We start from the raw sequence: 15,729 nt of genomic DNA, 5'->3' as shown, positions 1-15,729 counted from the left end.
GAACCTAATTAGAGAAATGTTAACTCATTTTCTTTCCCACCAACAACAATATTGAAAGACATGAAATAATAGAATATCTGCAACAGGGGCATGGTAAAAATATGACCTGGGCCCTAGACGTCCGCAATACTACTGAAAAACAACGTCCTTATATCTGCCTTTGTTGCTGTCAGAGAGTTCTTCTCATGTTCTTTTTCATAATATGTTGTCAGTATGACAAGTGATAGTAAACCCTGCTAATGGAGCCCCAGATATGAGAAACAACCTAACAGGGGTTTTCACACTATCCAAAAAAAAATTGACATACAATTTAACTGGGTGATTTACGTACAGGGTCACACTGAATAGGAATCATTGTTCATCCTTGTCAATGTGGCCTTTTAAGTTTTACAGGTTTGCAAGCCACATGCCAGATCATTGTTAGTGTTCAATGAATATGGCTGGCACAAGACCAACTAATCTGTATTAACTGGCAAGGCAGACTCAGTGTGTGTAGTGACATTTCTACTTGTACACAAAGCACAGTATGTCATCTGGTAACACCGAGTATGTTTGTGAATGCTCCTGGAAACCAGACTCCTAATTCCCAAGCCAATCTGCTGTGATCTTAACAAAGCCACTTCATGTCCAAAAGCCTCAGGCATCAACCTGTGTGAACTTTAATCTATTCAATGTTGCCCGCAGAATAGGATACAGATGTCTTCCAGGTTTTGTAGTACATCAATTCATGATCCTAATAAGGTCTTCTACTCAGACGACCAGTGGTCAGAACAAGAGATGTATGTCTGTGTATATAAACAGATCTTGTATTATCATATTTGTCTTTGCTCACCCATGTCAAATTTCATTATTTGTCATGTGTGGCCATCATCATAAAAGGCTTAATTGGTTACAGATATGGCCACCAGCATTTGAGGTTAAGGACTTGAGTGGTCTGATCTGCTTGGGTGGCCCAGTGCTAAGTTATAACCATGTATATGCCTGTAAACATAAGATATTACGTCATTAGCACTAGTGATGATCGAACTGGACTGAATTTAATTTTCAAGTTTCACAAATCAGGCTAAAACTTTTATGAACCTGAACTTTGCAAAGAACCCAACTGAACTCCACGGGCTAAAAAGCAAGCTATTGTCAAAACAAAAGGATTGGAAGCTGGGCAATGCCAGTGCCTAGGGCATGTTATTTAAATATGTATATGGCTTTTTCACATGTTGTTAGCAGCAGCACGTGTGTTTTTGTCAAGCAGTTTAGTAGTCAGTTTAGACTGGTGGAAGTTGCAGCCACAACAGATCGAAAACCTATAGAAAGGTGTCTGAATAAATAAATTACATGTACAGCAGGCATGGTTTGGTAAACCAGTGGTACAACACTTAAAGGCAAAGTCTAAGAACTGCATTGTGACTTCTCATTTTAGGCAGCCTGGCATTGTAGTATTTTTTGGAAGTGTGTGGAATGTCTAGCTTTTATAGAAAGTATGTCAAAGGGGGGGAAGGAGGATGTATGGTACAATAGCATATGTAAGTTATTACTGAATCCATAGGGTAGAACAGAATGATCCACTCTCTAAAAGTACCAACATACACTTACAATCTGGATACTGAGTCCATCCTTTTATAGTGAAGTTGCTGGGTAGACATTCTTTTAAATTGTGATTCTTGTGACTCGGCTTAACTGTCTAGGGGCAAAGGCTAAGAACTACAATATGGGTTGTTACTAAATGCTGGTACAAAGTCACAAACTTAATGGCAAGTGCTGTGTTACCTGGCCCAAACATGAAACCCAGATATCCGCCATAAACCCATTGTTGTGGCAAGCCCACCCCTCATCCATAATTAACACATTATTGTGAACTCTTCAAAGAGAAGCACCAAGACAAATGAGCTAAACATTTAATTATTAGCAAGTGTAAATCACCTGCTGACTGATTATAAACAGTGACTGGTAGTAAAACAATGCAAAGATAACACTAATCAACTGATGTGACAATGTGGTTACCATCAAAGCCTAATTACCTGCCAGTTCAAAAGTCTGGTGGTGTGACTGGGGTAAGATAAGACTAATGGCTGCTAAAGAGAGATCCTGACTGTTATAAATGCTCATTATTTCACATAAAGTTTTTACAACTTGGTAAAGACTTCAGTACAACAATGCTGACCTTTTTTTTCTTTTCAGAGAAAAAAAAATGGTTAACTATTGGCTTAGTCTGATTAGCAAAATAGTGGTGGACAGGCAAGTATAAAGTAAAGCTATGTACTGACGTGAAATTTCTGTCACTGGAAACAATCTTTTGTGAACATTTCCAGCAACACTAGAAGGAATAAGCACATTGCACAGTTCATTTGTATAAAGAGAGGGGGGTGGGAAGATGAGCTAGAGGCACCCCACTGCACCCACCTAAGTTATCTCCGATAAATCGTTTACTTATCCATCACAGCACTGTGTAGTTAACCTAGGATTTTACTTAGACATGTTTTGTCTTTGCATTTTACCCTAAAGAAGCCCCCAACCTTTTTGCACTATGAATTGGTACAAAGAGAAGACAATTTTCCTACGGACCGCTGTGGGGTGGGAATCGGAAGACAGTGTCCGTCTTCGAGGTGATATAAAGAATCTGCCTGTCCTGTCCTTTCAGTTAGCAACCACATAAGCTGGTTTTTCTCTCTGTCATTTTGTTTAGCCATTCATTAAAGTTGGCTTATGTGATTGGCTGAACAAAATGAAAAAAGAGAGGGCACAGATCCTTCCTGTCACAGGGAAGACTGCAGCCAACAAAGTTTTGGCACAGCCCATGGCCCAGAGGATAGGGACCCCTGCCTTAAAAAACACAGAAGCAAACCATTTTGGTGTCGTAGAAGCCATATTGAAATTAAAAATGCAAGTATGGTAGATCTTTCATTGTGGGGTGACAGCTCATTCAAAATAAATAAATGATCTTATTAACTTTTGTAGTATCCTTATGGTTGATCTTGTCAGCGGAGACACAAAACCGCAAGAAAAACACCTTAACAATGCTATTCCTTTCTTAAGCACTGAAAATTTAAAAAACATGTTTTCTAGAGATACACTTTAGAGATAACACAGATATTATTTATGCTTTTTATATCTACATAAAAGTTATCGAACATGTATTTTATGACTGCAATCTCTGATAACTCACTGTACAATGTCTACTGTTTACACTCAGGAAACTAAAATCAGGTTAGTAGTTAAATGACATCTTTTTACTGTTGGTCTGGGGAAATTGTTTGACAGTTTTTGTGTCACCATGGATGTGTTGCTATGCATACAGCAATGACACACTCCGGGAGCTGGTGTCTCACTGGGCAGCAGTTTTATTGCACTATATTACATGCTGCTTGCAGCCTACAGCACTGGTTCTCACGGCTGACTCAACAAGAAATAACCCCCCAGGCCATCAAAGCTTATATTCAACTGTTAGTGCTCCGCCTATGGCCCATACGCCAACCCACAGATATTACTATGTTATAGAAAGTACACCTGGGTGTCCTGGTCTTTACCTGTGAGGATATGTCTAGTGGACCAATACATCAGTCTGTTTTATTACAATGTAGAACCGAGTTTTGTATATCTCAGTTCGTTTTTTTGGCATTTAAAATCTAGAGAGGGAATCAGACATTAGATTTTTGATGCCATTGTCTGCAAACATCTAAATAATGCGGGCAAAACAGAATGCACAGCACAATTGGAGCTATAAGTTATGCCATTCATTCTGTTTACATTTTCAGTGTACTGAAGGGGATCTATATCATAGCAGCTTTCCTATTACTGCATACCAATCTACTTTACCCAGTATACCAATATAGTGAACTCAAGTTGTGGTGTGATTTCTTAGTGGAAGCAATGCTTGTTCTGCTGAGGTCTACATCCTGCATGTAGAGAAACAAATGCAAAAAGCTTGAAGGTTAATTATTTTTTTATCTGGTGATTCTCAAATCTGTGCTGCATCTGGGTATAAACTATTTCTAACCTACTGCTATTCTTCAGCAAGCTGATTACTATACGTGACTTCTATACGTGGAAAACTGATGCAAACAGATGCCACAATAGATGTATGCAATCCCAGTTGTATTCAAGTCCCCATTTTACCAGAGATGTACCAATTTCATTTAAATATTGGATGCAGATGATTCCACATATAATATTGTATAAACTATTTGCACAAAAAGTCATGTATAAAACTGGCCATAGACAGTACAGGAAGTGTAAAATATCAGAGCACCTGAGAACATTTTTATTTATTGCCCTGCAAACTGACATACAGGCACGCTATAACAGGGTCATTATGCCCAGTAGCATTAGCTGATGTTGGTTAAAGTTCAAAATAAGAAACTAGCAACTTTTAAAATGGTGTTACTAATGGAGCTAGACCATCCATAATGTCTTAACAATGGCATAATCATAAATTAATTCAAATCTGACAAGGGTCAGCACACATAGATTGGGAAAAGTAAAATGCAGGGAGATGAGATGTAATGAGGGCAGCACTATGGTGCTAGACACAAGAATTCAGCTATTTCTAACATGCACACAGCCACATCCAGCCATCCATCATCTGAGCAACAATGAACATGCTGTATGATGAATTGAGACCACTTCAGGAAGTGTTAGCAGTTGAGCTAGATTGTGCTCTAACTTTAGCTAAAACACATACTTCTACATAGGGCTGCAGTGCAAAAGGTAACACAGTTAAATTCTCAGCATTGATTTCAATAGTATGATAACAACAATTTTAAGCTTCCCCTCCAAATCCAAGGGAGGCTATGGATAAACGTACATTGCATTTTTGCTAGCAAAGTGCTGAGCCAGATCACAGATCTTCCAATATGCCGGCTAATCTTTTGCCTCTGAATATTAAGTTGTTCCTTTCCATGAGAATTTGAAATTACTGTAACATCTGGTGCATGCTAGGCATTTTCTAATGCAGATCTTGAAGTCTCATGCAAATATTTTTTAAGGCTTATGGCTAACATCATAATGCATTTAATTTATTTCTTACCTTTCAGCTTCTGGTTATATTCTGTCCTGTCAGACTGACTCCTGCGCAAGGTTCCTGAATTTCCATGTTCCCCATTTATGTTTTGCTCTACTATGGTGTCTGTTTTTCTCCTTTCTAACATATAGAGTCTGCTTTTGAGAAAGGTTAGGTTCTTCTTCTTGGTCCCACCAGAATCTTTTCCACTCATGTCCTTGGTGTCCATGGCCAGTCATCCAAAGTAGCCTGTCGGTTGCCACCGCTTTATTTTTTATTTCTGTGATTCCAGCAATGGAATGAGTCAGCGCTGGTTACAAATGATCAGCTGTACCTGCACTAGTAACCTGTCTGAGGGAGACACCTGTACAGCTCATAGCACCTCCCCTATGAAGTCATGTTACAGTGTACCTGAGGGCTTGTCACCTGAGACACTTGCAGCACAAGCTGGCAAAGCAGCACGGGCTCTTTCATACTCAGGCCAAACTTCAAATCCTGAGGCAGAGGAGTGTGCTCTCCTTCCTTAACTCCTTGAAAGATAATAAAGCTTGGAATGATTGCACATTGCTGAGCCCTTCAACACCAAGGGGAGTCCAACCTCTGCATTCAATGCTTTTGTTATCCTTCCCCCATTGTGCCAGCCATTTGTGGGAAACACATCAGTAGCTTTAAAAACTTAGCTTTGGCTAACATTTGGGACATTTATAGAAGCGAAAAGGTTACCTGGGTTTAAAATTGGAATAGGTGCACTAGTGCTTTGTATGTTAATGCAGGTTGTGATGCAGACAATTACAATCTCTACACTTATTTCCTCAATGAAAGAATTACTAAGAAGAAAAGCTAACAGACCAAGCCCTTGCACAACCCCCACTTATCATTATCCTTCCTGGGAAAGCTTTCCAGTGCAATCCTCAGTTATCAAGGAGTAATCAGTAATATTTTTCAGGGAGCTATAGCTGACCAAATACGTATTTCTAAATTGTTCAGTATCACATGATTGACCTTTGGGGCACAATAAACTGAAGACATTTTTCAACTTGCGACCAACAATAACTTACATCCAGTACTTGTGTATATTTTTTTTATTTTTTCTTGATTAAATGGAATAGTTTTGCAAGATTTATATGTACCAAACCACAAGTTGCAAGCTTCAGTTTTATGGTACAGGAAGATTTGGCATAACAGGAAGAATTGGCAATCATCAAAGACAGAGCTAAGCACCGACTGTTATACTTTTTTTTTTGCACAGTCGCATAACCAGGACAAACTTTTGTGGCCTCTTCTTCCACTTTTTCACTGTCCGAAAAAGTGGGGGTAGAACCCAGGAAAGTCTGTCCTGAAAATTTACCTTGCACGTGTAGTAATATGGATACAATCACCCATCGGAAATTTTCAGCCATAAAGCAGGTTAGATATAAAGGGGTTTGATCATACATTCCCCAATTTTTAAATAATCAGGAGATCCTCTGAATTTATATTTTGTTTTCTATAGGTATAAAATACTAGCAGTATTGCACTAAAATTGAGTGTATTGTTCTGCAAATCTTTAATCGAATCTGTCATTCAGTTTACTATTGAATATCCAAAATTGTCTCTAGAATATAGAGAATGTGGAATCATGGTAGAGATATTAGACTGCAATAAGTTTGGGGAGCAGGGGTAGATGTGAATGGCTTGATGTTCGTTTGTAAAACAATGCAAAATATCCTGGTACTATTCTTAAAACTAAATTATCTTTTGGAACCATTCACAATAGTATGCTTTAATGAGCTTTCATCAATGTAAAGTTATAACTTACAAAAGTAAGCAAGTAACAGAAATAAATCATTTATTGAAAGAAGCAAATATTATTTAAGTAGCATTCATATTACTAAATTTACATTACAACTATATATGATCAATAAAGGACTCTTCCTTAGTGATACTGGGATTTAACTGATTTTTTCCAATTAAATAAGTATAGAAATAAAGAAATGGCAGTTTTTGATTTTTGTTCAAAGAATGCTTGTTCTGATTTTATGACTCAAAAATACTCAAGCTAGAGATTCAGATGCTGGAAAGCAGGCAAACAGCATTTTTTCAGGAAGACCAACAATGGCAGCTATTAATTTCTATACAGAAAATATGTTGTACTTCCTATAGACATTATATACACTTCATAAATTGTTGCTGGAACTATTGTAATCTGCAAATGTTGTAGCAAGTACAACATATAAGATACAACTACAAGATTTTAACAGATAAGCCTCACATAAGCAGAGTCCCATTTGATTGCCATGATTGCACACTGTTGTCTTGGCAATTAGTTTACTCACCCCATAGGTACTCTAACTAAGATGCAACTTAAAAAATAGAAATGATCAAATATCCTGAAATCCAGATTTCCACATTTTGAGTTTCACTTTTTCTACAGCTAAATTTAAAGTGCACAAAATATTTGAGTAACAATTCTTCAAACCAAAAGTGTATAAGCAGGTTTAGCTAGGTCCTTTTAGTGGAGATAGTGAATAAAAGTTAATAAAAGAAGCTAGGCCAGCTGTCACATCTCACATAACTGTAGTACAATAGGGCCAACCAAGCCAAAATCTCCAGCAAAGAATTCAGCTAGTGGAATTGTATATGTGCAATGACAAATCCTTCTCTCCTACATCCCACCATTCAGCACGATTTGAGGCTGGGAACCATTCATTCCTTTTCATGTGGTTTAAATAGATTCTGCCTAGACTTAAAACTATAGAACAATCAATACACAACATAATGAGTAAGAAATACAGAGAAAACATAAGCCATAAAAACATAAGAAAAAAAACTTTCTGTGACCCAACTTTAAATGTTTAAACTTATTTAGATCAGAGGCTTTGATCAAAAAGTACAGCCAAGCATCTGCGCAAAGCTAAGCCACTAAAAGCTGTTGAAGATTCTTTAATCTCCAGAAGAGGGAAAGGCAAATAAGTATTTACAGCTGGACTCCAGCCCCATATTCAGCTTGCGCATTTGTGTAGGCTCCTCTCCTGTACAAAATTGCTTATTTGTCAGTTTCTCACAACGTGCATTAAAAGCTGCAGTAACTCAGATAACATGCTATTTCCTGGCCAATTGATTTTCAGCATTATCTAGCCTCCCAAGCTGAACTGTTACTGGCCTGCCCTATTAAACTAATTTCAGTTCTTTTAATTATAGGGGCTCATCATCACGTATGGGTGTCACCACTGCTTCTTTTTCTCAGCAAGCACGCTAGAGAAACCTGCAAGCCCCTTCTTCTTAGGTATAACTGCAGGTGTTATAGTACAAAACTGATTGATTTATGCCTAAATATGTGTAGAGCAGCAGATTGGGTACACATTTTCAAAATAGGATAGGAGTAACAAAAGGGGTGGGGTTTGGGTAGGTAATGTATAGTAATATTCGTTTCCAGGTACAAAAACATACATTTAAATTGAACAAAAAGTATCAGGGGAGGGAGGAGTATCAACAGTAGGAATAGTATCCCAGTGCAGCACTGCCAAATTTTTTGGTGAAGAGCGAAGTTGAATCCAGTAATTCTAGTTATGCAGGGCAAGACTTCCCGCAAAGCCACCTAGGAAATGGCCTAGGGTGCCATGACCTCTAGGGGGCAGCATTACAACATCTCTATATAAAGCTGGAACCTGCAGCTGCTGGCCGACCAGTTATCACGTTAAAGTGATGATAGTGAGGTCATATACAGAGATCTATGCAGGGCGACATTTGTATTGAAGATATCACTGTTCTCTCTATTCCATTCTCCCTTTCTCCAGGGTTATAGTAGGATCTTGTTCCTATTTCTGGATACACAGAAAGGTCCATGTTTTAAGTGAGATATGTAAAAAGTGATAGACAGGGGAAAGAACACCATTAAAAGACCATATGAGTTGCACAAAGATTCCAATGGCCATAGAGGTCTATCCAACAAGTGGGACAAAGGAAGTGAATGTTAGAAAGTGTTTAAGCTTCATTCCGAACACCTAAACCTGGGAGATCATGGTCTATCTGAAATTGTAAGACACCTACCAGAAATCAGGATCGGTAGAAGTGATGGGCCCAAAATACATCCTGAATCAACTAAGTTGAAATATGGGGTCAGAGAGACATGAGGTGACAGAGGAATCACCCAATATACCCGATATAGGGGATAGATATGTCAGGAGACCTTAAATATAAACAAATTAGCTTTTTGTGCCTGCCCCAGCTTGGAGAGGCTTCTTCCAACTCTACTATTGGTCTATAACTGGTCTTACTGACCAATAGTCAGCTGCAGGCTGAGATGAAGGAGGAGGACCCTGACTTTAAGTGCGTAAGAGATCTACATAACTGAGAAGTACTGGGATTTAGGAACTCTCAGTCTCTGATTTTAGATCCCCAATTACTAAGAAAAGTTTAAAGTGTATATAAAAACAATAAAAAGATTATATTGTGCAATCTATCAGTCTTTACATTTGGTGGTTGCAATTGTTTTCTATATTCCAGATTGGTTTTCCTTTATTTCTACCAGATACTTAATGAACCAAAGGGATTCAAATATGAGGAGTTCAATTGAACAAACAAAGAACAAATCCCTATAAGGTTTTCATTAGAAGCCAATGGGTTTCTTGTTTATTAAGGTATTTGCGGTGCACGCGTAGGCGGTTGTCCAGGTGGCCCCAGTGAGTACCAATTAACAATTTTTTTTGTCTCTCCCCTCTATTTAAGGTATGTGGAAGTAAAGAGTTTTTCCTTTTCAACTGAGGTATGATAGGAGGGTGTTTATTCCTGCTACTGTCAATATCCTTCACATTAGATGATCCTAGTAAGTATCACTATCTTTGTAGTACTTTATTAATGGAACTCAGTAGAAGCTTGCATGTGATGATTTCCTCAAGCACTAACCGGAAACAATCCTTAATACTGAATTTGCTGTAGCTCTCAATGGATTATCTCCTACTACTTATTAACTACTGATATTGGATACTCACCTGGAAGATAATAATTCTTGCACATTAGTGGGGTGACATGCTCATTTATCAGTAACTAATCTGTCTATATATTTCTATATTTTGAGAATTTACTTTAACATATTAGTATATCAATTATGAATATTTTGTTTTCTCCCCCCCCCCCTTTTAGTTCAGTGGTTCCCTATATATACTATAGGGACTTGAGGACCCTCAGCAATACCTTCATCATTTCGTCCATACTCTTCCTTACCTCTTCTGATCTATATTAGTTGTACACTATTTATGTAAGTATCTCTATATAAATGAAACTTACCAATTTCTGTCTTTGATTACTAGAAAACATTGAGACTATCACTCTTACTATTGTATATACTATATATATTTATTTGGAAACCTGCATTCCCCTAAAAAAAAAAAACTGTCTGTTAGACTGGTACACCTAATATTTATTTGATAGTATATATGTATTGATGGAAAGGGGACCATATGTTATTCCAGTCCAAATTATCTTTCAATCAATCATCTAATAGTTATATATGTTTTTGGAATGTAACAGCACCAATTTATTTTTTGCATATCACTATATGACTCTAATTGCTATCCTTTATTCATTTAATCCCTTTAGCTCATACACTATTACTCCTTACTCCCCTGATGAAGCCCAGTTAGGGCGAAACGTGTCGGGCGTGAGTGTATCAACTACCACTCTTCTTGAGTTTGTGTACAATTTTTATAATTGGTTTTATATAATATATATATCTCACTCATAACCTCATCACACGCACGGTTACAAGACTTCTCTAGAGCTGCTCCAACTCTCTGGAATGGTCTTCCTCGTCCTATTCGGCTTGCTCCTACTTTCTGCTCATTTAAAAGAGCGCTCAAAACCCATTTTTTCAAACTTGCCTACCCGTCCTCTTCTGTCAATTGAAACCATCACTACTTCCCACCACTACATATCTCCCATCCTATTGTGTGTGAAATTCCCCCACCTACTAGATTGTAAGCTCTTCAGGGCAGGGTCCTCTCCTCCTGTATCACTGTCTGTATTAGTCTGTCATTTGCAATCCCTATTTAATGTACAGCGCTGCGTAATATGTTGGCGCTATATAAATCCTGTTTAATAATAATAATAATATTATAATAGGTGCATATATACCATATGTGTATTTTTAGAAGGATAAGATGTTTTCAATAAAATATATAACTTTTTGAAATTGAACACGGTGCCCCAAAAAGAGCCTCTTTTCTGTGCTCTCTTTTGTTTGTAGTAATGAGGAGTTCAATGTTAAGTTTTACAAACACGTTAAACTAATTACAGGTTCACTTCACTACAAAAAAGCGTATCCAATATGGGTACAATAATGATTTCTGCAATTAATAATCCCCATGATTTATACAATTTTATATGCAATTTATTCTATTCTTCTCATTTTCTTCTGTGATCCAAACTCAGTGGGAAGCACAACTTCATTTAGCTAAATACTTGATTCATCCAAAGATCAAAACAAACTCTCAGCAGTACATTACCTTGTTACAACACCATCCTGCAGTGCAGCTTACAAGCCTCAGACTTTTTTATGAGCATTCCTAACACAATGGATTAAATACTTTATGTCTGAAACAAAGTGTTTAACCCACTGGATTAAAAATAAAGTGTACGATTACACAGTAACTCCATTCACTGCTGGAGATTTTTTAGACTACCCCTTTTTATCCAAGTTGACCCTTGCATAAAATTGCTTTGGTTGAGTTTTGGTTTAGCTTTCTGTTAGTTTTCCATCATACATATTTATGTTACAGTTATACACACAGCAACAACGTTGGCTACAGAATAAGATTACACTATTGGCCTGACAGCATAAAAACACAGGGTTCATCTAAAATGGCAGATCAAATAAAATATAAGGAAACCTGTTCTTTGAGATTCACCATCCACTGGAAATTTCAGTAAGATTGTCCTTTCACATAATTAAATTTTTAATTTGAGATTCAGAAATGTACAAAAAAGGACAAGAAGAAACTGAAACATACATTAGCAGAGAATACTGTGGAAGCCATATCATAGACAATCCAAATAGAAAAGGAAAAAATCTGCCTCCATGTTTTAATTTGTTTCATTCTCCTTGGGACTCTAAGGCATGCGCACTAGAAGCCCTAGTGGGCTTGGTGTAACTATAGTCTCCGTAATGAACAGGAGGGTCATTATTAACAGTCTAGAAGTGTATTTTGGTGTCGGTTTAATAGAGTGTATGAGATAAAGGACTCTCATATTACAAAAAATAGGCTCAGGCATCTTTGTCTAGAGAAATTTCCATCCAGTGCATCTGGAAGACAAGCAGCAGTTTTACCAAAAACAGTCCTACTGTCTGGGGCTATGGGTAAATCTATTTTTGCAAACTTTTTTAGCAAGTAGAGATATAATTGACAAGAATTTCCAGCACCTCCTGGTAACATGGCCCACTGTGGGGATACATAATTCATCAAGTATGTTGTAACATAAGATGATATTGTTTTCAAGAAAGCTTTTACCTGGAGCAACCCTATAATTCATGATACAAATGCTTTTTATTACTTTAGTGTGTGTTTCTGCTACTCTTTGAATATTTTACCATATAGAGGTGTTTTTTTTTTTATTATCCTCCTGGGCAGTTCATTTCTGTCCGGATTTATATATCTAAAAGCAGTACATTGTTTTTCATGAAAATTTATTTTACAGTATAATATAATCGAATGAGTATAATAAAATTTGAAAAACAAAATCATGTCAAAATAATAAATTAAATGATTAAAAAAAAAGTAAAAATAATTTTTTAAAAATTAAAAAAAAATTTTTATATTCATAATATTATATTATACTGTAAAATAAATGTTCATGAAAGACAATGTACTGCTTTTACACATATAAATCCACTAAATTGCAACCAATGCAGTTACTTTTAATTTAATGCAATGCAAATAGATTTGAAATTCCTGCTATGCCCCGTATGGAACATCCGCACGCACCAATGTCACCGGAACTCCCTGGTGACTCATCAGATGCTAAGAACAGCGGCCGGAGAAAGCGAGAAGATAGGGATCGCGGTGAAGGACGCTGGTGGATCAGGTAAGGCTCGATTTATCATTGTTTTAGATTGGTTTAGCTACCCTGAATGTGACTCGGGGTTACCGCTCTCAGCATCATTTCTTTACCCCGAGTCACACTCGGGGTTACCGCTCAGCAGGTTAAAGGACAATCATATAGACAAAAATTTCAAGAGTGTAAAACTTACTTAAAGTAAGGCAACCTAAAAGATTAAGTAACCCATACTGTATACTAGAAATATTGTATTTCTTCATTTCCTACCCTCATTTAAACTCCTTAGTCCTCCTCAGTAGTAGTAACTTTCTGACTTCAAATCTGTAATAGAAACATAGAGGCGGTGATATGGGAGGGGGGCAGAGAGAACTCAGCTTCTAAGAAAATGACTTGGCTTTAAGGTATAAAATTGAAGATAAATAGTGTCATAATGACTTCAGGTATAAAGGTTGGTGAGGGCTTGTTACCAGCTCATTTTCTGTCTGGTAAGGATAAATAAATACTTAAATGTCCATAGCCTGGCCACGAGGTTTACTTTAGATCTTTCCACATATTAAAATACCCCAGATATCAGATTTATATAAATTGGCAGAATTGGTTATTAGCTGACACATTCATAGACATTCCTTCAAGACATTGTCAAACATTTCGGAAGAACACATACACATTAGATATAGGTGAGGAGAGGATTAACCTTGAAATAACAGCAAAAATAAGGATACCATAAAAAAAACATATGAATAAGTGTCTGGTAAAAGGGCACAAAATGTTGCTTTCTTTGTTCTATACATCATTGATGTTTACACTACTAAAATTAGTAAATTAATTTGGCAATACTCCACCTAGCAGAGTGCAGATTTTTTTTTGGCGAGTGTACGCGCATACTCGAGTCCGGACCGCGGTAATCCGCGATTGATGGCCGCGCGTACGTTCGCGCTTCCAGCGAGCGCGGATTTCATCGATGAATCAGGGGCAATGACTCAGAAAGAACCAAAGCCATTGAGTTAGAATGATGGCCATGAAATGGGTATTGTCAGAAGACTGAATGCTGTATTAAATCAGAAGGTGCTTCAACAATGTATTAGTTTAGGGGTTTGCACACTCATGCAACCAGCATGGTATAGGTACATTACATTACATTAAAGGTGGGGAAAATTTTGAAAAAAATATTGTGGTCCCATATTTTTACATCACAAAAACCTCCTTGCAGTCTAACCTGCATACATGTATCGAAGTGCATTAGAAGGCATACAGTAGGTGATTAGGTTCTTGTTATTGTAATAGGAAAGCTGCCTGACTATCAGCTTTATGTCATTTAAAGCCTTACAATTATTTTTTCATTCTATTATCATTTGTTTTTAGTATAAAATATAAAATATTTATTTATATATTTAGGTTTTTACAATATAAAGTGTGACCTACAATGAACCCATCATTTGAAGAGAAGGGCCACATTAGGTAAGGGTAATGAGAACACTGTAAGCACACTGTACTATATAGGTAAAACATGATGTTTAAAAAGAATACTGCATCTGGTTTATGTATATTCATACTCAATTTAAAAACTAAAAGCCACATTAAATAATATTCAGAATCTCAAGAATTGATCTGTATTGCTCCCTACCCCCTTCCATGAATTCATGAAGATTTGTCAACATCTACATCAAGGCTGTAATTACTGACAGCTGGGGGCAGCAATTCACAAAACAAGAACAAACTATGTTGTTAAACAAAAGTAAATCAATGTCTTCTTACTAAAGGTATGTATTAAAATCAGAAATTTAATTTATAGAGCATACATGTTACTATATAGAGTCCAAGAAAAAGGCACCAATCCTCCCGAAATGCTTTGCTGCTTGGACTTGGAATTCTGAGTTTGGTCCAAAGTTTAAGAATAATTCTGATGTTTTCTAGGTATAAAGGGTTTACGAATGTGGTAGTGAGTCTAACCAAATTAAAGAGAACCTCTAACGTGGCACTGTATGCCAATGCCAACTTTCTAGAGGCATAGAAGCTGATTTATTAATGAGAGGACGAGTTAAGAATGTTCATACAATAAATTGTGTGGAGCTGTAAATCAGCATTTTCATAAACCAGAAAGTTAGTATTGGTTGTCTCAACATAATATTAGGCAGTAAGGTGTCAGTTACTGTATAAAATACTCACTGTGAGTTAATCTCAAACAAAGCAAAAAAAAAAATAAAAAATTCTTAGACATTCATTAAAGCGTACCTAAACTAAGCGTACCTAAATTTCACTTTACAGAAAAGGGTGGACAAACCCTTGTTTAAAACAGGAGTGCAGCACAGCCCCTGGGGCGCAAAGCCTCCCAGGATACCTACATCAGGCATCCCGGGAGACTCTTCCGAATGCGCAGGAGCCTTTTCATGAAAAACTTGCAAATCTCAGGCATGCGCAGTGAGATCGGCAAGTTTCTTTTTCCAACCTACGCCACCCAATCTCGGGCCTGGATCGGGTGACGTAGGAAGAAGAACAGGAACAAGAGACGAAGATGGCGGCGCCCGGCACGCAGACGGATGTCGGGACAAATCGGGACCGGACAGAAGAGACCTCCGGACGGACTGCCATGCGGGATTGAAGGTAAGTGTATTTTTTTTTGTTTTAGGCAGTTTTGGCTTTAGTTCCTCTTTAACTTCTGGAGCAAGCTGTGCTTTGATATGCAAAAAGAAACAACTGCAGAATTT

At 37.3% G+C, this 15,729-nt stretch overlaps 1 protein-coding gene across 1 annotated transcript in view; it reads right to left on the bottom strand.

Annotated features, from left to right (window-relative positions):
* The window catches only part of ARHGEF38 (Rho guanine nucleotide exchange factor 38), a 49,622-nt gene extending 43,897 nt beyond the window's left edge, over nucleotides 1–5,725 (bottom strand). Inside the window, exon 1 of the mRNA XM_072405662.1 lies at nucleotides 5,021–5,725. Coding sequence (XP_072261763.1) covers nucleotides 5,021–5,222 — 202 coding nt within the window. The 5' untranslated portion in view covers nucleotides 5,223–5,725. The remainder of the gene's footprint in view (nucleotides 1–5,020) is intronic.
* Nucleotides 5,726–15,729: the final 10,004 nt, after the last annotated feature.

This window comes from Pyxicephalus adspersus, chromosome 3, assembly GCF_032062135.1.
Source record: "Pyxicephalus adspersus chromosome 3, UCB_Pads_2.0, whole genome shotgun sequence".
NCBI lineage: Eukaryota > Metazoa > Chordata > Amphibia > Anura > Pyxicephalidae > Pyxicephalus > Pyxicephalus adspersus.
The sequence above is the reverse complement of the archived record's forward strand: the minus strand, read 5'-3'. Positions and strand labels throughout refer to the sequence as shown.